Source organism: Notothenia coriiceps, unplaced genomic scaffold, assembly GCF_000735185.1.
Source record: "Notothenia coriiceps isolate Sejong01 unplaced genomic scaffold, NC01 NC01_scaffold00028313, whole genome shotgun sequence".
NCBI classification, from domain to species: domain Eukaryota; kingdom Metazoa; phylum Chordata; class Actinopteri; order Perciformes; family Nototheniidae; genus Notothenia; species Notothenia coriiceps.
Genome location: NW_011361014.1, coordinates 69,565 through 95,455, shown reverse-complemented (window position 1 = coordinate 95,455; position 25,891 = coordinate 69,565). Strand labels below are relative to the sequence as shown.

Genomic DNA, 25,891 nt, shown 5'->3' with positions numbered 1-25,891 from the left:
TCTATTTCAGTGCTGTTTTTATGGCCAGAGGTGTAGCTTCGCACTGTGACCACTAGAGGGCTCCGAAAGCATATTTCAAGAGTTGGCCTAACAAAACTTCCGGTGAAGACATTCAAAATAAAACATTCAAATTACGAGGAGGTGTTGATTAATACCGTAATATAGATAAATGTTTATGATTTATATACGTTTGAATGAGATGTAATAATGCCTATTGTGTTGTGGTCACATAGTTTGGGAATGTTGAAGTGACAGACCGACACAATTTTACTTTGAAAGATTAAAAAGTCTACTTAAAGCGTAAATCAGTGATATTTCCATCGTTAATGTATGTTGTCAACACGTCGGTTTTCATGGGGGTAAAAACGGTTCACACATTGCGTCGGTCCTATTAAGTCTCGTTTTGCCGACAGCACTTGAAGGCAGCATAGGAGGTAAACGGGAGCAGAGGAAGAGCAGCGCGTGGACATGTCGGACCCGACCGCGCAGGCCCTGCAACCCCGGCTTCTCCAAGCCCAGTCTGTCGGCTCAGCGGGTTCCAGCACTGCCGCCACAGTCTCCGGGCCAGGGAGTAGTGACCCGGCCAGACCAGGACTTAGTCAACAACAGCGTGCAAGCCAGAAGAAAGCTCAAGTCCGAGCTTTCCCACGGGCGAAAAAGCTTGAGAAACTTGGCGTATTCTCCGCCTGCAAGGTAGCTAGCTTGGCTAGCCAAAGTTCACCACAACAAAGCACTCCCCGGGTATTATTAGCACCAGTGTATGTGGGATAGAAAATGGTAGCACGGTCAAGGCACTGCTATCACAAGTAAAAACGAATAGCTTAATGATTTGAAGTGATTGTTAACTTTTGAAGCTAGCTAGCAAGCTATATAGCAAGTTTCCCGTACACTTGTACCATTCACCTTAACGTTAAGTATTTGGAGATGAATGCATGATCAGCTAGCCTAACCTCACTGTCATTAATAGGCGTGCCATAACAGCAGGTGGTGTACTGTCTAAGTCGCTTTATTTGGTGTTGAGCATTCTTTGCGTTTTTTGTCAGGCCAATGACACATGCAAGTGCAATGGATGGAAGAACCCAAATCCACCATCAGCCACACGGATGGACCTGCAGCTGCAAGCCGCCAGCCTGAGCGAGCCCTGCCGCAGTTGTGGACATGCTCTGGGTACAAACTAACCATCCTCCACATACACACCAGCATATATACCTACAGCAAATGCAGCTATATTCCAGGGACCTCTTGTTTCACAGTATTGATTGACATCTTACTGTTTGGACTTTAATTGTATGTAATGCCTTGCTTACAGCTGACCATGTGTCCCACTTGGAGAATGTGTCTGAGGAGGAGATAAACAGGCTGTTGGGCATGGTGGTGGATGTAGAGAACCTTTTTATGTCTGTACACAAAGAGGAGGACACTGACACAAAACAGGTCTACTTCTACCTATTCAAGGTAAGCAGTGTGACAGGTAAAACAGACCAACATATAACTTGTTGTAACTGGAGTCCACGTTTATTAAATGTCTTGCCCAATTTAACAACATGCAAAACTGTCCCTTAGCTGCTGAGGAAATGCATCCTGCAGATGAGCCAGCCAGTCGTAGAGGGATCCCTCGGAAGTCCTCCCTTCGAAAAACCCAACATTGAGCAGGTGACATAACACTTTAAGAACCTACATGTCATTCCCTGATCTAAAGCAGTCACTGAAAATGTGACGTGTCTATAATGCTTGTTTCATATTTCACAAATATCTTACTCTCTTTTTCTCTTGTGCCTCATTAACTTGATCTTTTCTTTTCCTCATAAAGGGGGTTTTGAATTTTGTTCAGTATAAGTTCAGCCACCTGGCACCAAAGGAAAGGCAGACCATGTTTGAGCTGTCAAAGATGTTCCTCTTGTGCCTCAATTACTGGAAGCTGGAAACCCCTACGCAGTACCGCCAGCGCACCCAGAAAGACGATGGGACAGCCTATAAAGTGGACTACACCAGGTGTGTGGGTGTGTTGTTGTTGTTATAGAAAGTACATACCTTTTTAGATGTCTCTGTTTGGATGTTGATATCAGTCTGTACATTAGCGGCGTTTCTTCTTACTTCCAGGTGGCTGTGCTACTGCCACGTCCCCCAGAGTAACGACAGCCTGCCGCGCTATGAGACCACGCACGTGTTCGGCCGCAGCTTGCTCAAGTCCATCTTCACTGTGACCCGGCGGCAGCTCCTGGAGAAGTTCAGAGTGGAGAAGGATAAACTGCTCCCAGAGAAACGCACACTCATCCTTACACACTTCCCCAAGTAAGCAGATTCTTGAAATTCAGTGTGTGGGTTTTAATAATGGCCCTATTCAAAAAGCTTCCCTTATTTATATTTTACTCTATTCCTTGGTATATTAGGTGGGAAAAAAATATTTTACTTGTCTTGCATCTGAAATCTGTAGAGATGCTGGTGCAAACAGAATTATGTGTGTTGAAAAGGTCAGGTATTAGTTTAAAAAAGGAGCAATTATCAAGCAGTATAAATCTTAATATAAAATGTCTCCATTAGGGATGCTCCGATCGATCGGCCGCCGATTGATATCAGACGATATTCACTCTCTGCCGATCGATCGGTGCTCTCTATAAAGGCCGATCGAGAGAGCCGATCACATGACGTAAAATACATGACACTCTTCTCTGTGCGCGGCAAAACAAGCTCGCCAAAATGGCTTCACCGGTCTGGCAGTATTTTAAGGTGTCCGAAAAAGACAGTAAAATAGCGGTATGCAACGTGTGTGAAGCAGAAATCCTGCAGCTCCGCCCGCTGTGACGAACCGGTGAGCGGAGCAAAACACACACTAAGAGTTAGACCTAACACACTTAGCTATTTTATCTACCTCTGGAACAAGCTAAGCTAGTTACACATATATTTATTCTTCACTGTCGGGTAACTCATTACTGGATCAGTAAGCTGCATGAGATGATACTGACAGGCTGTCAGGAGAGAGGGAGAGAGAGCGCTTCCTCTCATTTCTCCTGTGTTATTATCCAAAGTTAATGTAAACTTGAATAATGTACTTAATTTGAATGTAATAATTATGTTGGTTGTTGTTTGTGGAAGCTCCAGTGAATGAGCCCCATTAACTGAGTTTTAAACTTTAACTTTAAAAATCACTTTAAATGGAAGATCCCCATAGGCCCCGCCCACTCGATTGGATCGGCGATGGGTATCGGCCGATACTGATTCCGGCGATCGGCAATCGATCCCAAAATTGGCGATCGCAGCATCCTTAGTCTCCATGATCCCTGCTATAATTAGTATCAAGGCGCATGACTTTAAACTGTATACAGAATGGATACAGTGCTTATTTCTGAAACCACATCTCAGGTTTGATTCTGTAGCTCCTCTATCACAACCAGTTTTAGTTTAGCTTCCTCAGCTCCCTTATTTACCTTTGCAATAACATTTACCCTGACTGTCATCAGGTTCCTGTCCATGCTGGAGGAAGAAATCTATGGCGATAATTCACCCATCTGGGAGGCTGACTTCACGATGCCCGCCGCTGACGGCACGCAGCTGGGACATCAGACAGGTGGGGAGACTTCAAACCATGAGAGCTATTTGAACGGGATGAGACAAGTAGGTCAGAGTTTATATAAACAACGGCTTATGATTCAGCCTTTGGACTGTTCATAAAAGCTGCCATAAGTTCCTCTCTCAATCACATCACAAAAATGATTTAGTATTGTTGTTAAAAAATATTATTTTTCTAGGTTTAATAATCCCCAGAGGAGAAATTCACACTTTACAGCTTGCAAAGACGCAGGGTACATGGTTATAAAACAGATTAAGAACAAATAACAGAAAGTCTAAATCAGACAAATGAAATTCAATATGCTTTTTATTTTACAATCCCATTGTTAATATAGATGATTTGTGCATTGAGAAAATATACGTGCACAGAAGCAATTTGCCTTTTGAAGTCCAACTGCAAAAGTATAAATGAAGTATTAAAACTTGTAAAGAGTGAAACGGAACGTTAGATAGGTAACTATAGTTTAATGTACACACTATATGTTTTTTCTTGGTTTTGTAATGATTAACCTGTTCCTTGGTGTGTCTCCATTGCAGTGATCAGTCCGGCTGCAGTCTCCGGCTCCCCCGCTCTGTCCAAAGGTCTGAGCAGCATCTCCTCTCTGGGCAGTGCAGACACCGGAGGAGCAGAGCCCATCACAGGTCAGCAGCTCGGCTTCTCTGATCCCCCATAACCCCCCTGCCAGACCCTCAGTGGCTACAGCAGAACACTTGGAAAGAAGTTGCATACAGTTAGACTATAGGAATATTGTGCAGCGTTAATACCCTGTAAAGCAGAGTTGCCCAGTACGTCGGTCGACCACGGGGGCAATGCTGCTAGATCGCGAGTCATTCATAAAAAAAAAAATCCAGCTCCGTTAAAATAGACAAAACAGGTTTTGATCCCTCCTCCCGTGGCCTCCCTGCCACTTAATTCAGGAGTTTACTTGATTGACAGAAAAAGCGACCTATCGCTTTCCAGTCTGTTAACCCAGAATGCAAAGCGATACAAAATCAGTCAAGTGCCGGGAAACTCAAATTAAGTTAAAGAAACAAACAACAAAATGAGTGCGGGACCGAGCAAAAAGCTAAAGACATACCACTTCCACACAGAATGGGAGGAAGAATATTTTGTTGTGATGTCACATTCAAAGGTTATTTGCCTTATTTGTAAAGCAAGCGTTGCTCTGCCAAAGAAAGGTAACGTGGAGGCATTATCGGAGTGTTCACAAGGCATAACAGCGACTTCCCTCCCAGTAGCGAGTTGAGAAAGAGAAAGGTCATGTATTATTGCTACACAAACATTATCTTGCAGTCTTAGTGTCGCCAACTCGTTTCTAACATGCAAAAAGACAAACAAATGCGTCTATGGTCGGTGTATTTTCGATCTTTCCAATCAGACGAGATCTCTCTCTCCCCCGTCTGTGTGCGAGGGGGCGGGGCAGTTTACACACACACGCGGCTGCTACATGCAGCAACACACGGAGGAGATGGCGGAGAGAAGCGCTCCAAGGTGTGGTTAAATGTTACCCGTCTTGAGGCGGACAATGCTCCTTGCCAAGAGTGTTTAGCTTGTAGCAAAAGTGCATCACATTCAGACGGAGGAATGCACCGGGTTCGACTGTCTTTCTAGTAGCTCTGTAGCCCCGCATCCACATCAGGTGTTATGTATGCTAGCAGCAACACACAGTTAACTCCATTATACAAACATGGGTTAATGATTAGAGGTTAAAACATTGTTTCTTTTGATGTGAAATATTATTTATTTTATTTAAATAAAAAGCAATGTTAATTTTGTTCACAATGTGTTTAGTTAATTTAATAATATATGTATTTTTGAATCAAGTATTCATCTTTATTTCCACATGCCTAAAACAACCTCAAGCTAAATCTAAAAGTTGATGGCTAAATAAGAGCGTTTGAGAAATTGTGCAAGGCATACAGTAATAGTCCGAATAGTCGATTCATCGTTTCATTTATCGATAGATTAATCGATTATCAAATTAGTCATTTGTTGCAGCCCTATTGTAGTTATCCCATGTATAAATAAAACGTGTTATTCAGCAACCCTTGCAATTTGGGATTTTATTTTTAGTTGGTAGACCTCGGCGAGCTGGTCATTTCAAAAGTAGCTCACCAGCCAAAAAAGTGTGGGCACCCCTGCTGTAAAGCAACGAACACCCAGCCTCTGACTTCACGTTAATGGTTGATGATTTCTTAAACCCTCACAAACTCTGGGAGCTCTGGTCCCATTCATGGCTCGTTCTCAAAGCGCAAAGCTGTGTTCTAATGATGCACAAAAATATTAGCAGCCCTTTTTTTTTTCTTGAGAGTGCGTAGAGGCTGTTCTTGCCTAAGAACCAAACAAATAAAGAGAATAAAGTCAAGAATACTCAAAAGATACCCGAAGAGGATGGAGCACAGGACTCGAAGAAAACTTCAATGGGCTGCGCTCGGGTTCCCTCGACAAAAAAGCAATGGGATTTCTCTCCATAGGATTTTGGAAAATAGCTCGAAATAAGGTCTGTGGAAAACAAACCTGTTAGATAAATGCATGTTTTGTTCAGCCGGATAATATCCACGTCATGTCATTTTCTAATATTTCGAAAATGATAAAAATAGGGTAGACATGTGGAGATTATCCGGCTGAACAAAACCTGCATTTATCTAACAGGTATGTTTTCCACAGATCTTATTTCAACTATTTTCCAAAACCCTATGGAGAAATCCCATTGCTTTTTTTGTCAAGGGAACCCGAGCGCAACTTACTTCCGGGTTTTAGGACGCGTCACTGCACCACTCTATTGAGGAGGGTCAGTAGTGGATACAAAAAAAAGCAGGATTTTTAAGTCATTAAGAACCTAATGTTTTGTTAAATAACGAAAATAACTATAAAGTTAAGCATTCTAAATTCATTGTTAGCTGTCCCCTTTCATTGTTTTAATCTTGTTTTTGTCAATTATGATCAGGAGAGAAACGTAAACTTCCGGAGGTATTGACCCTGGAGGACGCTAAGCGGATCCGGGTGATGGGAGACATTCCTATGGAGCTGGTCAATGAAGTCATGATGACCATCACTGACCCCGCTGCAATGCTCGGACCAGAGGTAAGATGTTTAGATCGTTTATTAAGGCGACATGTCTATAAATGTTGACTGTAGTACTCAGTTTTTCTTTATATTTCCAGACTAATCTGCTGACCCCAAACGCTGCCCGTGATGAGACGGCCAGGCTGGAGGAGAGGCGGGGAATCATCGAGTTCCACGTCATTGGAAACTCACTTTCCCAGAAGTCCAACAAGAAGATCCTGATGTGGCTGGTCGGCCTGCAGAATGTGTTCTCGCATCAGTTACCTCGCATGCCCAAAGAGTACATCACACGGCTGGTGTTCGACCCGTAAGTACATGTTCTTACTCCACACGTAGATGTTCTCACTCCACACGTAGATGTTCTCACTCCACACGTAGATGTTCTCACTCCACACGTAGATGTTCTCACTCCACACGTAGATGTTCTCACTCCACACGTCACCATCCTATGGCTGTGCACTGTTCTGATGTCCTCCCATGTCCACAGGAAGCACAAAACCCTCGCCCTTATCAAAGATGGCCGCGTCATCGGAGGCATCTGTTTTAGGATGTTTCCCACTCAGGGCTTCACAGAAATCGTCTTCTGTGCCGTCACATCCAATGAGCAAGTCAAGGTATATAACGACCGTTCATCATGAGTTATTTGTTATACCTTTTTTTTTGCTTTAATTAATTTGCAATTTATTGTTATTTTTCCTGCACCGTACCCTTAAATCCAATAGCAGTTGCGTACAGGAAGTATAACATAGTACGGAGATTCTGTAATGTGTAAAACCACACTTTTAATATCTTTTCACTTGTGCTTTTTTAATATAAGGGCTACGGCACCCACCTGATGAACCACCTGAAGGAGTACCACATCAAACACAACATCCTCTATTTCCTCACCTACGCCGACGAGTACGCCATCGGCTACTTCAAGAAGCAGGTACTGCAGCAAGGACCTGCATTAGCTCTGCTCCGTCTTCCCCCTCCACCTTCTCCTTTTTAGTAATTTGCTCTTTCCTCGCAGGGCTTTTCCAAAGACATCAAAGTGCCGAAGACTCGTTACCTGGGATACATCAAAGACTACGAGGGAGCGACCCTCATGGAGTGTGAGCTGAACCCCAGAATCCCCTACACTGAGCTCTCTCATATCATTAAAAGACAGAAGGAGGTATGTGAGACCCTCTTATTAAAGCTCAATCATGTTTCTGCTTTGAATCTATGTGCTTATAATAGCCACATGAATCTTAATTTGTCAGATTATTAAGAAGCTGATTGAGAGAAAACAGACCCAGATCAGGAAGGTTTACCCAGGTCTCACCTGCTTCAAAGAAGGCGTGCGGCAGATCCCGGTGGAGAGCATTCCAGGCATAAGTGAGTCTTTGGTTTTTTTCTTACAATAAAAACATATATTGTTTAAATGGTTATCATATTTCTGACAAGTTTCTTTCTTCCAGGAGAGACCGGCTGGAAACCCAGTAACAAGGACAAAGGGTAAACCTTTAAACAATTTTGTTTTGGTTATGCTTGGGTTCTCGCTGATGTAATATTCAGAAGCTGTGGACTTTACCATTTTGTTATTGCCACTGGGGAGCGCCAAAGCATCACAAATTCATCAATTCTACACACATTACTGCAAAGTGTAATTGTGACATGGGTACAAAAAGGTAAACAGTTTAAAGTCCACAGTTTGTCCCAAATAGAATTCACTCATTTAGAGACCTAAGTGTTTTTCTCCTTCTCCACAGCCTTATCTTGGTTGGGTCAGTGTTGTACTTATCATTGCACATTTTACAGGAAAGAGGTGAAGGACCCTGACATGTTATACAACATGTTGAAGAACCTCCTGGCCCAGATTAAGGTAAGAGTCACCTGGAGACACCTGGCGGGAACACACACACACGTACAAGTAACAGTAGTTGTGTCTTATTTTAGGCCAACTTTGAAAAGTATGCAAAAAATATCTATCTACTGGCTAGGATCAAATTAAACTTAAATTAAACCGTACTTCCATCAGAATTGTATAAAATGGTGCCTTTTATACAGCTTTTCTGTAATTAAATCCTAAATGTGCATAGTAATATGTTAATGAAAACCCGGCTATGGACTTACCAGGTCTTTATTCCCTGAGCAGACTCATCCTGATGCCTGGCCCTTCATGGAACCAGTGAAAAAATCTGAGGCTCCAGATTACTACGAGATCATCCGCTTTCCCATCGGTGAGCAATAATCTGTTTAGATTATACAGCAGCCTTTGAATTCTTCATGATTCTATTGTTTAGGCCATGATCATATCATACGCTCCTCATTCAATTGTTATTCTTCACATCGATGATGTTTTTTCCCCGTTTCCCCCCACAGACCTGAAAACCATGACGGAGAGACTGAAGAACAGATACTATGTGACCAAGAAGCTTTTCATTGCCGACCTGCAGCGAATCATCACCAACTGTCGCGAGTACAACCCTCCGGACAGCGAGTACTGCAAGAGTGCCAACACCTTGGAGAAGTTCTTCTACTTCAAATTAAAAGACGGAGGCTTGATCGAGAAATGAACTCGACCACAGAGTTATTTACAAAACTCTCATCAAAAGATGACCACAAATTGACGCTAGCTGTTGTCTTACGAGTTATTAAAAGGGTATGTACAAGACTGACATCTTGCAAGAGAATAGATGGGCAAGCATAAAGGAGGGTTTTTTGGTAACACCAAATCAAGTAAAGCATTACAAAGTGTCAAAATGGCATTTCCATCCCCCCTTTAAGTTGTCATCTTCTCGTTTTAGTACTCACAGTGAGTCAATACTCTGCATATACATGTTTCATTAAGTGTACCAAAGTTATAGGTCCAAGTTATAACAATGCCACACTTTTTACGAGTATTTATAGTATGATTTGAGCTGGTTTTGTCGCATTTATTGACGTTGGATCCAATTTGCTTAAAATTCGTCACTCAAGCAGAAACATGTAGTGTAGAAGTCTTTCACAGAAGACTGGACCTCGGGACCTAAAGCCGCGATGCCTTCCGCTACTGACAGATACTTGAACATCCCAGCCATCTTCATGGGTAAACAGATAGACGTTCAATGAGGAGTGAATTCCCCGAAACATTTGGGCCTCAAATATTCTAAAAACAACTTGAAATGTTGATTATTGAAAATGCAATGTGCAAAATTAATGAAATACAATTGGTAAAGTTGTTAATGGAGTGCAAATTCTAAAGTTAGAACTTAAATATCTGGATATCTTTGGATAGTCAGAAACAAGCAAATTATTTATCATTTAGGCTATAACTAGATTCATTTAAAAAATCTTCTTTATTCTAAACAAATAATTCAAAACCTTACAGATTAACGGATAATACAAAGGGTTTGTGCAGCCCTACTGGAGTAGTGTGAGAGACTGCTGATGATGGACTGGGTGACAACTATTTCTAGCACTTTAGTGCTGGACAAAATAATTTCCCCAATTGTTGCCTTCAACATATGTTGACATCAACATAGACATTCTTATTTATACAGTAATTATGATGCAAACTGTTTATACATCCATTTTTCACTGGCAGGATGAGTTCACACATTAGTAAAGCTTTACCATGCTTGCAGGTGATTCTGTAGTTGTCATTTATTTGTTGCGTTGCTAGATTCTAGTACAATTACTTCTGCACACACATGCTAAGGATTTAGTGTACACCCACTTGTTTACTGGATAGTTTAAAAGATCATAACAGTGGTGGTGGGGGGGGGGGGCTAACATGCCGTCCTCATGGACTGTGGCCTTGTGTGAAGATGACTGGTTTATTTATCACACCTCACACAAGCTGTAGTTGGTGTTGATGCATGGTTGACAGTTTACACATTTGAATTCATAGAAAAACATCCAACTCTTTTTATTATTTTTTAACAGTGTTACAAACGGTGATATGTTTGTTATGGCGGTCAGTGTCAAACGGAGTGCTTCCTGAGATGCATCCACTTCTTTAATGCTGGTTGAGCCTGGTTGTTGAATGTTTCATGTGACATTGATTTGTGTGTGTGTGTTTATTTTGTACTTGAATCATGACTAGCTTTGAGTTTCTGAAGTGATGTCTGTTGCATTATTCAGGGTTGTCTATTGCGTACTCCTCCCACAATCTACCTATGCTGCATTTCAGATGTCCTTACACGGGTCAGTCCGAGTGAACTTTCCACCTGTTAGAGGATGGCTATCGTGTGTAGTTATGATGAATGCCATTTACTGTATCTGTAATACTGTTCATGACAATAAAGGTTTGTTTTTGTATAAACAGGGTGTGGACTTGAGTCACTTGACTTGTACTGCAATGAGAATGCAGTAACAGGATGTTAGACATGGCAAAGTAAAAGACTTGCAAGACAGCTTTTCACTCGTGATACTGCCACCATATCTAATGAATCTCACAGATTAGACAAAATAACATTTAGTATTTCTATAGACAGCTCCTATGTCATTTAATGTGTAATTATAGTAGCACTATTGTGCATGCCAAAGTCATAATAAGAATTGTATTGCAAAACTAATATGGACCAGTGCAATATTGAACATCTTGGCAGAAGCAATAGATGCAAAAAGATGTGACAAAATATTCAAAAGTAAGGATTGTGGTGCTGAAGACATGTCCCGGCCTAGAGTTCTTCAATTAAAATTTGAATAATAAAGCTAAAATCATAATTTCCTCGCTACTACAATATCGACATCATGTTATCACAATTACATTTCATCAAAATCATCCAGCTCTATTGTCTCGGCTGTTCACAAATGGGTTATTAGTTATTTTCGTTAGTGTCCTACATTACTGCCTTACGACTGCTTTAATTTAATACCATTTTGTCCCTTTTTTTGTTTTTGCATTTCTCGCAAAATAGCTGCCTATTATAGTTCATCTGTGTATAATATTCTTATTACTACCAAAATGTACTTCTCCTGAACTTGTGTTTGAAGCTGCTGCAATAGGCTTTAGGTTTCATTTTCCAGTAACAAAAAGCCCACACCTTTTTGTTTTTCTTTCAAACAGCTGATCAAACAAGCAGGATTTAAATGCTGGTGAACATGGAATGCTGTCTACATGTCAATCACTTCAACAGATGTGTATTTTCTGTACTATAAGTGTATGTTTCAATAGGTCCTGTGATTCCTCTTGAGCCTGGGTAGTAATCCCAGAACCTATCATTAGTAATATCTTGTGATTTTTTCCTAGTTATCATGTGAATCTTCATCTGTAGAGCTAATTCATCCAATATGTTCTAATGCATTTTCATTGATCCTGTAATCCTCCTTTTGCTTAGCTTTGTACACAAGTTGGTTGAGGCCAGAATGTATTCTGAATTTAGCATGTATTTTTCCTACTTGGGATGTAAATATTTGATTATTACAGTTTAGTATGTATAGATGTGTATAGAACTTCTGAAATAGTCAGGATATGAATATTGGTGTTCAGCTGCATGCATCTGGTTGCTTTGTTTAGAAGCTGTTTACAAGATGTTATTTGTATTACTTTGTTGCAGTTAAAAAGGCGGTGTTGCCACATGGACAGTTAATCATTCAATGCTGCATATTGATACATTTACAGCTTTACTCAAATCACAAATGTTTGCTTGATTTACGATTGACTTTAACTAAATCCTTCCAAACAATGACTGGCAACTGAAATCAAAAAGTTGCTGAAGGACAGAGAAGATCCGGTTTCAAGAGTTCCAGTTAAAGAGCTGTGGGGATTTCCTCATGACAACAAGGCTACGGTAGGTTTTGTTTTCCTGATGGAATGAAGAAACAGATAGGGCCCAGTCAGGGAGTTCAGCACTCTGCAGAACCCCCTCAGCGCTGAGCCACTAATACAGTAAATACATAATGTGGAATCATAAGTAAAATATTAACTCAACCACGATATTGACGTAGGCATGGCTGCATTTAAAACAGAGTTGTAATTTATCTGTTTTTTGTCAGTTTTAGTCAGGATTCCTTTGTCATTGGATAGTGAGTTGTATCTGTCGTTCCTCCAGAGCCTCCCTCAACAGGCCCTCTTGTCTGAGTTCATAGGGCTTTTACTTTCGTTTTTGCATCTCTGCGTCACACAGCTGTCCTGAACACAGTTTAAAACCCCACACCAACACTGTGTGGTGTTAGTGGACAAGGGGAAGCCGTGAACTTCACACAGCTGACTGGTGAGTTAATAAACCAACTCTATAACAGCTTAAAGATAAATGATGCTATAATTCAACACGTCTCTCACAATGCATGTTTGTCTAACTATAACTGTGATATAGCCAGGCTTTATAATGTTAGTGATCACAGCTCTGATGTACTGGTACGAACTAATGTCTTTCTTTTCTACCATTATATTTTATTTCTGTGTGTTTTTGATGTTTGATCTAATAGGAGGAAAGTGAAGCATGGCAGCTTTTGAACTGTATGCATACCAGAAGGAAGTGGCTGAGAGGGCTCTTCACAAAGAAAACATCATCATTTGGCTGCCGACAGGAGGTGGAAAGACCCGAGCTGCTGTCTATGTGGCCAAAAAACACCTGGAGGCCACCCCACGGGCCAAGGTGGTGGTCCTGGTGAACAAGGTACCCACAACCAAAAGGAAATAAACATGTTTACGACAGATATGATGTTTTACATTCAGTGTTGCTCAATACAATGTGTTTCTTTAATGTACTGTAGGTTCACCTTGTAGATCAACATTACAAAAATGAGTTCAAACCTCACCTGGGCCGAGACTACAAAGTGTTGCCTGTCAGCGGAGAGACAGTGGAGAAGGACTTCTTTGGGAAAGTGTTGCAAGATATGGACGTCGTCATCTGCACAGCACAGCTTTTGCATAATGCTCTGATAGACAAGGATGAGGACAAACATGTGGAGCTCTCGGGTGAGTGAAAGGGAGTTCAAACATCTGTGACTATAGAGCTGTTATGTAGAATCACATATAGAGATTGTACCCATGATAATAATAATAATAATGGTTCCTTACAGATATTACTCTACTGATAATCGATGAGTGCCACCACACCAACAAAGATGCAGTCTACAACAAGGTGATGACATTCTACCTGGAGAAAAAACTAAAAGGAGAGAAATCATTGCCACAGATCCTGGGTCTCACTGCATCACCGGGGACAGGGGGTGCAAGGGACTTACAAAAAGCTACGGAGCACATACTGCAGGTCAGAGTTTACCTATTTGCAATGAAATACCAAATTCCGCACAGCATGAGCAGGATTGTCTGATCTCCCATTTGTCTCTTCTTCATGAGTTCCTTTCTCTCTCTTACAGATTTGTGCCAACCTTGACTCAGCCATAGTTTCAACTACAAACTTTGTCGCTGAGCTGAATGAGAAAGTCCCCAGGCCCATCAAGCAGTTCGACATTGTGGACCCAAGACCTGAGGTAAACCTGATTTTTTTTTTTTTTAGCTGCCACCTGCAGCTCTATAGCCTGCTCTGGTGAAAACATTCGTCCCCACAATTTAGCAGCAACTGTGTAGGAGGCAGACATTTGGCAACGAGGTCAAGTGATAGATGGGTTTGTGGTGTGATTGGTGCGCTAGTTCCTCATCTTTTAAAACATTGAAGCCCATTTTATTTTATATTTGAAAAGGCTTTATTTAAAAACATATGCTGTTGCAGACGGTAATGCACCCTGATAATTACTTCCCATCCCAACTGACCTGACCTGGGGACATTCATTTATGTCTCAATTGTCGTTTATTTAAAAAAACAAAAACTTCAAAACTATGTTAAAATCCCATACAAGTTCTAAGTAAACTAAAAACAACACTTTTTTCCTATAGGATCCGTTCGGGGATCAACTGAAGTCCATGATGCTGATGATCCATGAGTTCATGAACATTCCTCCAGGCTTCAGACTGAGACAGTGTGGCACTCAAGAGTATGAGGCAGATGTGGTGGAACTCGAGAAGATAGGTACGTTTCTTTTGTCAACTTCTTTACTTGAATGTAGTCATCACTTGTGATGGCAAGGAGAACACATTAGATTAAATGTAAAACAAATGTCCACTGTTGACGCTTGTACATCATTTGTTTACATTTGAATCAGGAGTCAAAACGGAAGACAGAATGCTAGCACAATGTGCACTTCACCTCCGAGAGTACAACGATGCCTTGCTCATCAACGACACGCTGCGGATGATAGATGCTTATCACTGCCTGGTGGAGTTCTACAGGAACAAGATAACCAGAGAAATTGAAGGAACAGACATCTTCCTGGCGGGGCTTTTCCAAGGTAGGAACACAAACATTTTAGTTTAGTGTCTATTTGTATATACATCTCTTTTTATTATAGCAAACTAATCATATTCTAGCATTGATTAATATTACTGTCCTTTTTAACAGAGAATCAGGCGGAGCTGGAGATATTGGTAAAAGATTCTCGCTATGGGAACCCAAAGATGGACAAACTAAAAAGCACTCTGCTAGAACAGTTTGTTCCAAGGGAGAATTCGAAGGGGATCATTTTCAGCAAAACCCGTAAAAGCACCCACTGCCTGAACGACTGGGTTCTCAACGATAAAGAGTTAAAGGAAGCAGGTATCAAGCCAGCCATCCTCACTGGAGCCGGTAACGGTATCTCTCACATGACATTGGTGTGTTTATATTCAATCTCTGAGCTTAAAGGTCTCCTATCATGCAAAATGCACTTTTTAATGTCCTTTATACATAAATATGTGTCCCTGGTGTGGGAACTCACTAAGTATCAGAAAACAAAACCCTCTCTCTTTTCCTCCGTACCCAAATCTCTAAAAACGGGGGTACAACGGAGCTGATCCAGATTTGCGTCCGATATGACGTAATATCGGAAATGTGGGCCGGCTTTACACCCACGGCACTATCAGAAACGTTGCTATCAGAAACAATGCACAACGTGTTTTGGACTTAATACCGTCTTTGTTTACATTAGCAAGCCTCGCTAACACTCAGAGCTAACCTGTACTGGAGAGAGTATGTGTAAAAAAGCAGGAAATAAAAAAAGGAACTCGCCTTTTGGTAAACCCGCAAGTGAAAAGCATTTGAGCTCCATACTGTTTCAGAAATAATCCTTGATGTGGTTTGTAACAACAGCATTTAGCTGTATCTCTGGGGCACAAGCTCCCTCCCTCTCCTCTTTTTTTTTTGTTGTTCAAGCTAAGGACCCAGAATCAGCAGTTCTCTAACAGGGCTGAAACAGAGGGATATAAGGGATCTCTAAAATGCATGATCTGTTTGGTATTTTGAACACATCATGGACATGTTTTTTTATATATTTTTATATATCTGAGACCCATAATATATGCCTAAAAATAACATGATAGGAGATCTTTAAAGTCATTTAAATTCAGCTAAAACTTATCCATAGATGTGTTTCTGTTTTATCTGACCAAGTCGTCCTTACATGCTTTCCCTGCAGAACGAGCAGTCAGAAACAATCCGCAATTTCCGCCAAGGTGCTGTCAACCTCCTGGTCTCCACCAGTGTGGCAGAAGAAGGCCTCGACATTCCTGAATGCAACCTGGTGGTACGCTACGGACTGCTTACAAATGAGATTGCCCAGCAGCAGGCCAGCGGACGAGCCCGAGCAAAAGACAGCCTGTATTCAGTGGTCGCCCAGAGTGGGGGGCCGGAAGTGAGGCGGGAGCGCACCAATGATTATCTGAAAGAGCTGACAGAAAAAGCTATTGCTAAGGTCCAAGAGATGTGCCCCCGAGAGTTCTCCAAAAAGGTGAGGCTCTCTGTCCATCTCCATCATTTAATCACGCTGCTTTGTGATTCTGTGATAACCTTTGGAATAATCTGGGTCTCCAGATAGCTGCACTGCAAAGGGAGGCAGCTATTCAAAGGAGTCTTGCAGAGAAACTCAAAATGGAGAAGAGGAGTCGCTACCCTGCTGCCAGTTTCAACCTGGTGTGTCGAAGCTGCTTCACCTCTGTGGCCCCTGGCAGTGACCTGAGACTCCTGGATGGTGTGCACTATGTCAACGTCAACCCTGACTTTGAGTGAGTTGAATTCTTTGCCGTTTTAAAGGTCACCTATTATGCAAAATCCACTTTCTCATGTCTTTTATACATCAATATGTGTCCCCTCTGTGTGAAAAGATTCTGAAAGTTTCAGGAAAAAAGATTCACTCACTTTTTGTCCTGATCCATTTATATAACAACCTGTCTGAAAACGAACTTATCAGATTTTGGCCACTTTACGATGGCCACTTGACGATTTTTTGGCTTCTGTAACCATTAGCCAATCACCAACCAAAGTACCCCCCCCCACCTTATCAACCTGAATCTCCTCATAGAGCACCATTGTGTTCTTTTTAACCAAATATCTCTCAGAGGGGCGTGAGGAGGGGCTCCTTATTTTCATCTAAAGTAACAGACAGAGAATCAGCACTTTTGAAACAGGGCTGAAACAGAGGGGATTATGGGATGCTACAATGATCTGTTGGGTATTTCGAGCCAAACACTTCAGAGACATGTTTTGTATATATCTGAGATCTGTAATATATTGATGAAAAACATTATAATAGGGGACCTTTAAGAGTTTATTCAAAACACATTAAAGGCCAAATTCCTTTGTCTTTACTGCTCTTATCATTGCTCATCTTTTTTCTCAGGAAAAACTACAAAGTCGGTGTGCAGGTGACGCTGGAAAAGAGTTTTGAGGACTGGGAGCCTGGGCGTAAGGTCTGCTGCAGAGAATGCGACAAGGTAAAGGCTTTCTACCAAATATTACTTTTGAACTCGGAAAAGATTTCCCTGCTTAACAAAGTTTGGCTTTTGGATCGTTTTGTGGTGTGATTTATATTCTTTGAATTCACAGGACTGGGGATATGAGATGAAATACAAGGGGGATGCCCTGCTGCCAAATCTAAGCATTAAGAATTTAGCCCTGGATACCCCCAACAACGGCAGGCTCACTTTGAAAAAGTGGAAGGATATCCCTTTCATTGTGGAGGACTTCAGCTTTGAAGAGTACTGCCATGAGAACCACCCCGACCTCTTCGATTGAGGCAACAACAACAACAACAACAACAACAGAGTGCACTACTAAGCATGTTGTTTTGTATGACCGTCTATTGGTGTTGGGCTGTGCTCAGTTAGGGTGAGCATCATTGTATTGTTGGAGGTGCCTTTACATGAACACTGGCTTTGTCTTAAAACTCACTGCTCACATGCATTAACTTGTGCTGCCGGGTGCTAAAACCCATTAACCATCGATCATGCTTGAAATGAGCATGACGGCTTTGTTTATGCCCAGGGTCTTTACCCCCTTTGCATGTATTTCCTCTGCTTTCTCTTAAGTCAAGCACAGAAAAAGCAAACAATGAACTCTGCTGTAATATAAATGTTAACTATCATGAGCACTTGAATTCTCTTTTTGATATTTTAAAACGTTTGTAAGCTTGTTGTGTGAAGATATTGAGGGGTACTGATAATCTGAAGTAATTACTGATTTGAAGGATAAAGTTAATTGTGTTGCGTTGCTTTATTCAATTTTTGAAAAACAACCAATTATGGTCAATTTTTGTAAAGTAAAATTACATTTGCGATTACATTTTAATAAACATTCCTCTTGAAATGACCAACAGATCTTTTGAAATTATGTTTGCATTTATGAACCACTAGGTGTCAGTGTTGGTTAGTCAATCAAGTCAGGTAGTTTTTAAATGTTGCTTTTTTATTTTCACTTTCATTTCACTATGCTGCTTCTACGTGACAGGTTTATGAATTTCGTGTAGTTCTTATTGGATCATTTCACATTGTTACAAAGTGAGGAACAGCTTTATCAGAATAACACAAAATACATTTACTGCACACTTTTCTCGATTTCAGCAATCCCCAAAAGACAAATTGAGCCAGCTAAATGCAGAAAACTTTCCCTATTAACAGCAGATGTGTTTAAATACATTAATTGAGCTTGATATACAGCAGCACAACTTCAACTATAATGAGCAGTTTTAGGAAAACAATCCAGATTATGAAATGACAGCAACTGGAAGCCATTAAATTCAGGCTGGCAGCTGTATGAGAAAGTTTTACTTTTGATCCACAACACCTCTTTATGTGATTCTCTGGGCAGGACATGATTAGTTCGACCACACTGTGTCACATGGATCATAAGCCTTTCAAACCTAAGAGCTGGAGTCAGTGCTGCCGTGGACGTAATCACACTAAGAACAGGCTCTGTTCCCGTTCAATGACTGATTCAGATGCAGGAGGGCGGAGAGAGCCGTACAGTGTATGATTTACTCTGATCACACTCAGGCTCTATAATCAACGCTGATTACTTCCTTTTACTTCTCAGCTCAACACCCCATGCATCTTAATTGCAATTAGCTCTCTTCTCAAATTAAAGCAGCTTGGAGTACTTGAGCAAAGGGTGATAACATGATGTGTTCACATTTATAGTGCTTTTATTTATTGGTATCTATTCTAGGCCATACATGTCTATCTGTTTACAGGATTAATGTCCAATTATGAGTCCTTTTTTGATTAATTACTACTAAAACTATAACTACTGCTCTCAGTGTAACCATTTTGTTTCTAGCTTTTTTTATAGCAATTTATTTAAGCTCTCTGCATTTTTAGGTTATGTACAGCTTTCAACTCGTTTTTCATTTCAGTTTCTAGGCTTTGGTTTCCAGCAGTGCCGTAAAATGTATTTTGGATCAACAGTTACTTATTCATTTCACAATTCTGCATTTTTAAGCAATGCGTTGCAATTTATTTTAGCTTTCAGAAGTCACCCTTTTCTGCAGGAAATGGATTTCGGTATCTGGGACATACACGTGTATGGCTCTACTGCATAAGTGTCCCATAATAAGTCTGTTTAAATGAATTCCTTGATTTGGTGAGGAGAAGCAAGTCTCACGCAGAGGATCTTATGGTCATCATGTCTGATATTTCCATTTTATAAAACTTAGACAATTTGTAAAATCTGAATATGGCTTTGTCTTATTCCAATTTCATTTACAACGTGGAAGCAAAATGTAGCTTTTATGCCTGTTTTATCAGAAGATATACAGATAGGCCTACCCTTGTTGGGGGGGGGGGTCATGTTTAAACAAAACTAAAACTATGCTCACTATGCAAGGAAGTCAGCAGAGACCTTGGAACTTAATTTGATTTTTCATAACAAAACAGGATATTCAGCGGGCATTTTGATACTCACAACAACACAACATGTTTAGTGCATGATCCGGCCCAGCGGGGTACCAGGTGAGTGTTTCCAAATGAATTGCTAATTAGCGGCTATTTTTATCTACACATGTTTACTTTTAAAGTTGTAATTCTAGGCGTAGGATTTTCCATTCATGGCCTTGCAGACTGTACGAGCAGGTGTCCACCTCAGGTGTGTTAATGGCAGTCTGTCAGCATGACAACAGTTTTCTTGATGTTTTTAAACATAGCTAAACTGCTGGGATTTTGATGGCACATTGTTAAACGCTCATCTCCCAGAAATATAAAGTTCAAGGCTGTGATTTCTTCTCATCAAATCTTATCTATTTGGCCTATGGTTCACATATATACCAGGAACACAGGCACATGTAGCCTACAGCATGCGGTTTGTTACATGCTAACATCAACGTGCTATGCTCACAATAACAGTGCTAGCATGATGATGTTAATCTGGTTTAGTTGGTTAGTTAACAACATGTTCTCCTTTTTAACATTTGGCACAGTATGGATAGGCTGATGGGAATCCCATTTGTTTTTGCAGAATTTGGTCATACAATAAAGTATTGGGCACTAATTTAAAAAAGAAGTGATTGCATCATGCTGGGGGGAACGTGAGGAATCACCATTTGATTCATCCTCTGGTAACCATGAGTAGGCTATGCCTATCTGTATCAAATGGTATGCCATCCATTTAGTGGTTGTTGAGATATTTAGGTCTGGACCATAAGGACATTGTTACCATGGCTTCCGCAACTGATATGCAATGGTTCTGTAAGCCCTGTATTCAACATTTTTGATGTCACCACCCTGGGTTTTTGCAAGCACAAGTGACATTAAAGGGTTAATAAAAATACACTGAATATAAACAATTTTAGAAGAATAAAATGTCACGACTAACTCTCACAAACTGAAAACCCGTGGAGAAAAGCTGAATGTTTTAAGAAGAAAAAAGACAGCACCCAGACTGGAATATGCCATGGTAGCAGCCTGTCTATCATAATGTGACCGGCCCTAAAGCCTGATAAGGCCCTATCCTGCTTCTTCCTCTTTATTTACTCTAAACAAGACCAAAATTACATAAAGCTGTATTGAAGGGGAAAGGTTTTCTGAGATAGTAAATCAAGTAATAAGTATGGTAATTCTCTCTTGGACTTTTATACAACTGGACTTCTTATTGCAACCTGTCGAGGCTCCACTTCATATTCGAGAGATTGCAAGTCTGTGGCTCTTTTGCATTGGCTTTATTGTCCAGGCACTCGGATCTCGCAGCTTGTTGTGGACCGAAAAACAAATCCACATTTCTGCCCATAACATGTATCGTGTGATACATTGGGTTGTACCACCATTTTGGAAAACCGTGCATTACATTATCTATACTGTATACTAGGTCTGCTGCGGTACTGTAATAATTATAAATTGTAAAGTCTTGACCCTCATTCATTCATACAAATCAGGGAAGAACATATCTAACTTTATTCACCTTTTTATAAATGAATAAAAACTGTATACATTCTGTACATACAATGAATGTGAAAATCCTCTTCATAAGAGTGGACCACATAGCCCATCACTATGTGCTGGCTGCAGACAGAAGTCACACCTGTTGGATCAGGGTCGCGTATGAAGCAGCAACACACTGTCAACGGGTTTAAACCACACAGTTGCTTTCTGCTTGTATAGTCGACGCACACAGATTCTCCCCAGGACACAGACAAAGACAATGACAGACACAAATATCTCGTATAGTCCAGTGAGCTGGTCACCAGAACGGGCATCTCCTTTGGGACCGGTCTGCTTGTCAGCCAGCTGTCTGAGAGCTTGCTGTGTTACTTGTCGGCCCTCTTGTCGAGGAGAAAGGACTTCACACGCTCTATTCTCCTGGCAATAGAAGAGGATTAGGTTGTCTGTCAGTGACAACATAGGTGATGACATTTGCAGTGTCCTACTGTATGTTGTTCTAGTCGTCTGTGCATTATTTGTAGTTCAAAGCGGTTATCAAGCTGCCGCCAGGCCTGTGTGGTTTGGACGGAGCGTGGGTATCTTTGGCATCTTTGTTTTGTATGCTATGTAACCATTTGGGTTTGTCTTGGCAGAGCTTTTTACATGTTACACAGCATTCCTTTCTTCATTTTAACTTCATGGTAGGTTACTTTGTATCAGCCAGATGTTTGAAAACAAGTTTGTGTGTATTATTAGAGCAGCGTAAAAGCAATTATAGTACGCAAAGGGTGCATCTTTGGTGTCGCACGTCTCCCCTGATTGAGGATGTCGCTCTCTGAAGTGGACTGGAACTCTGCTGTTGGTGCCAGAGTCGAGAGTTACCCCAGCCTATTTCATGCTGTATTATAGAGCAGATAAAAGAGACGCTTGTCTTTGCTGTCTGGCACTTTGTGGCTGGGCTCCTCTCTCTCTTGTCCCTCTTTCTGTCTTCCTCTGAACAGAACTGCCTGCTTGATTGTTTGAGTCTAGAAGCTCAAGGGTGATCTCCCAATAAATTCTCTATCCGGATCTTTAACTCCCTTCTAGATGATACAGCTGTTTCACTGGAAAATAATTCACTCTCAAAACCCAAAACAAGTGCAGCTCTCTGTGTTATTATTCCACAATTCATTATAATAATAAATCAGCAGTATAACCATTAGCTCTCAGATTGAAATGTATGGGAGTAAGAGACACTGTTGACAGATTCATGTTCTGAACTAATCCTAGTGCTTTGGGTATTTATTGGAAGTGTGTCCATGAGCATAGCAGTGTGTGTAGGTTGGTTTGGACTCAAATAAATGTCTGCCCTCCCGCTATCTCTGCCATTGACTGCAGTTTGTGTCACTCTAATCCCTGTTATTAATCCACGTTGAGTCATTCAGGCTGGTGGGGATTATTGTTGATTTGTATGACGGCCCACCGTTTTTTATTTACTCTTCTTTACGCGGATCACTGGAGTGCAGATTTGTTTGCATGTGTGAGAGGTTTCAGGGTTACCTCAATCAATTTAAATTATCCCAAAAATGTTGTGTACTGGTCTGTGACAGTGTTTAATCAATAAGCTGTATGGGTTCCACTGTTTGGAAGTGACTGGCATAACTATTTTATGTGTAAGGAATTTTTTGCTTAGATTAAACATTGCTGTCCTAACTTTGTAACCACATGTTAAATAAAATGTAACAAAAAAACACAGATATAAACTACTAAATGGTCTAATTCTTCAGCATGATGATTCCCAAGGGGTTTGATTTAAATTGTTGTGTTGTATTTTGCAGTGTTAGTTTGTTACAGTAGAACACACCCGTGTAATTAGATGTAGAAAATAGAATTGTATTGAATTGATCAGCCTCATTATTAAAAATACCGATCGGCGTTTGAGTCAGTGTCAGTTTACTGCTTCCCAATATGAAGAGATTGCTTTTGTTTCTGGAAAATGTGACTATTTTCTGACATTTTATTGACCAAACAATGGTTGAAATTGTTCAGTTTCATTTTAAATATATGTCAGAATTATCAATAATGAAAATAAATGTTAGAACTCACAACTCTGTATGAACTGTACATTTGTGTTTGTAGCTTATAAGTGAGCATTGCAGTGTGTGACACAGAGTCCTTATTCTCAAGGCAAGGTCAGGAGCACTTTTCATTGGCTGAAACAATTGCACACACAAGAGGAACCCAAAAGCATTTGGCTATCCCTGAGGGGGGTGCTGAGGGTATCACATATGCCATGCAAACCTCACTAACATGAAGCAGGCGAGGCATGCAAAGTCTGTTATTTCCAATACCAACTTTAGAAATTAGAAAAACTGGCCAAGTAAAAAAAAAGAAGCAGCCTTAAAAAATGTAAGAGAGAAGATGATGAAAATAGAACAAGAGGGGCACAAAAAGGAAAGACATGTTGATTATAGAAGGGAGACTATGGAGAGCTATGAATACATGCATTGAGGGTAAAAAGAGCGAGGTTGAATTAGAGACGAGGAACAGCCGCATATGTCCTGAAGAGGAAATACTAACGTACGAAAGTGAAGCCGTTCATCATCTGCAACCTTGCCAGGACACATGACAGACTCAGAAATCTGATGTAAACAGAAATAGACAACAACAACACAAGGATCTGAACGGACTGGTTGATTTATAATGTTACAGTCCCCAAGCAGCCCAATCTAACCTAGACAAAGCCTTGCTTCCGTGTTCCAGTTGGAGCCAGGGATAAGTAGAGGGCTCATATAGCATAAAAAGATTTCAACAGATTTATGGGGCTCTGGCACAGCAAGGTATTGATCCCTCTCCCCCACCCAAAGCCAGTTAAAGGAAAGTGGAGGCTACTGCAAACCTCACTATGGTTTACTTCCATTTTATATTTTGGGTTTAGGTTGTGCTCATCTTCAGAGTGACTTGGGAATATGAGATTCCCAGAGCTACTGTAAAGGGCACAGGGAAGTCAGCAATATGGATTCTGAAGCACCATCAGTGTCTGGATTATTAAAAACAATATTAGGACTCTGTAATATTTGTTGCTTTTTTTGTGTGTTTTTCAGTCATTCAAGAGACATACATAATATCCCACTCACCTTTTATTTCTGGGTGGCAACAAACCCTTTACCCACAATTATCTCTTGGTCAAATTCGAACCATATCCGAATAGGCTACACAGGGGAAAAAACAAAACATATTCTTGTTCTCAACCCCAGAATTTAGTCATTTGTATCTATTATTTTCTACAGAAATGATTTGTGATTCAACCAACCTGATGCAGGACTCTTACAGACATCCCTGAAAGTGAGTGTAATATTAAATCCTTTAAATCCTTTAAATTAAGATTTGTGTATAAAGAATTAGCTAAAGACAAAACCCCTTTTTCAGACAGCTGTTGTAATACCATAGCAACTGTAACATGCCTGAAAAGCTTTACATTTTATTCACATGCTTTGTGTTTAAATTATTTGAAAGGTGGTGTCTTTGCTTTGTGTCTTTCCAAAGCACAACACACAAGGATTTAGTCAAGATAACACCAGGGCCGCCCCTCCCTACAGGCAGATTACTCAGACTGCGTAGGGCCTCACCTCGCGGAGGGGGCCTCACCTCGCGGAGGGGGCTTCATCTTGCGGATTGTTCTTCATTTTGCGGAGGGAGCATCATCTGAAGCGTAAATGCGGCGCACCTACAGTCGAGCCACAGTTTTGCCGCTGCGAGGCTCCAATAGCACCCGTCGACGACGCTTGTGACACAGAGGGCCTCATCATATAACTTTACGTGAGGCCACAAGTTGGCCAGGAGCGGCCCTGAATAACACTGCTACCCCAGCCAAAGTATATTATATAAATAATAAAAGAATAATAAAATAAGTTAGACCTTAGCCTTTATATATTTTGTAAACAAGAATAGTCCTTTACAGCACTGGATAAAAGACCATATATCTTTTTTTTAACCAACAATGTCAAAATCTGTTTGCTACAATTTATCAACGTCAGCCCAGTCAGAAGCCTGTTTTTGACTACTGCTGACTGAACCAATTTTGAACCAATTGCTTTGGAAAATTCTATTATCCATGTGGTCATCGGCATCATCACCACCAATAAAAAAACAGCAGCAAAATAACAAATGGAGCCATCAATCACATTGTGAGAGCTGCAGGTCATGGGCTGCAGCTTTCCTTAATAGAGGCAGTACATTAACTGGTGGAGAGTTCTGACAGATCCAATTAGAATGAGCTCCGTACCTCTGCCCTGCCCTCCAAGCCAGCCTCACACCAGCAACTGTATGGCACGGATCATCCACAGTCTATTTAGTCTCTTTTTTATTTTGCTTTTGTTGGTAGACCAATGGCAACGAGCAACATTCCACATTCTTGTTTTTGTGTCTGTTGTTGTTCTCGGCTTTGGATATTCTCCTAAAACGTATTATACACTGACTACATGCATGTTACTACAAAAGTAATGTTTCCCCACTGAATACTTTTCATGCTGCTACCACCCCCCCCCCCGTTTCCATAGCCCTCAAAATGTCTATTCCTGTCTTTGGTAAAGCTGCCTTTCTTTCGTCTATCCACAAATGTCCAAATGATAGGTTTTGTGTCAAAGGAGAAAAGGGACTCGTGCTTC

General features: G+C 40.9%; 2 protein-coding genes across 2 annotated transcripts; both read left to right on the top strand.

Annotated features, from left to right (window-relative positions):
• The first annotated feature begins 305 nt into the window (after positions 1–305).
• On the top strand, positions 306–10,904 carry kat2a (K(lysine) acetyltransferase 2A). The gene is made up of 18 exons (XM_010785804.1): positions 306–693; positions 1,044–1,167; positions 1,310–1,455; positions 1,564–1,653; positions 1,811–1,992; positions 2,101–2,292; positions 3,459–3,565; positions 4,105–4,209; positions 6,516–6,652; positions 6,733–6,941; positions 7,122–7,248; positions 7,452–7,562; positions 7,647–7,790; positions 7,879–7,993; positions 8,077–8,113; positions 8,417–8,480; positions 8,754–8,838; positions 8,981–10,904. The coding sequence occupies exons 1-18, from the start codon at positions 469–471 to the stop codon at positions 9,172–9,174; spliced, it is 2,394 nt and encodes a 797-aa protein (XP_010784106.1). The 5' UTR covers positions 306–468; the 3' UTR covers positions 9,175–10,904.
• A 1,801-nt stretch (positions 10,905–12,705) lies between these two features.
• dhx58 (DEXH (Asp-Glu-X-His) box polypeptide 58) lies at positions 12,706–16,629 on the top strand. The gene is made up of 10 exons (XM_010785803.1): positions 12,706–12,798; positions 13,013–13,203; positions 13,301–13,505; positions 13,610–13,800; positions 13,910–14,023; positions 14,427–14,559; positions 14,693–14,878; positions 14,989–15,239; positions 16,040–16,351; positions 16,435–16,629. Exons 2-10 carry the CDS (start codon positions 13,027–13,029, stop codon positions 16,627–16,629), a joined length of 1,764 nt encoding a protein of 587 aa, XP_010784105.1. The 5' UTR covers positions 12,706–12,798; positions 13,013–13,026.
• The last annotated feature ends 9,262 nt before the right edge of the window (positions 16,630–25,891 follow it).

Coding starts and splice junctions, on each gene's coding strand:
- kat2a (XM_010785804.1), top strand. CDS start 469: ATGTCGGACCCGACCGCGCAGGCCCTGCAACCCCGGCTTCTCCAAGCC. Junction 4,210..6,515: donor AGGAGCAGAGCCCATCACAG/GTCAGCAGCTCG, acceptor AATTATGATCAG/GAGAGAAACGTAAACTTCCG. Junction 8,839..8,980: donor GATCATCCGCTTTCCCATCG/GTGAGCAATAAT, acceptor TTCCCCCCACAG/ACCTGAAAACCATGACGGAG.
- dhx58 (XM_010785803.1), top strand. CDS start 13,027: ATGGCAGCTTTTGAACTGTATGCATACCAGAAGGAAGTGGCTGAGAGG. Junction 13,204..13,300: donor TGGTGGTCCTGGTGAACAAG/GTACCCACAACC, acceptor AATGTACTGTAG/GTTCACCTTGTAGATCAACA. Junction 15,240..16,039: donor GTATCTCTCACATGACATTG/GTGTGTTTATAT, acceptor CTTTCCCTGCAG/AACGAGCAGTCAGAAACAAT.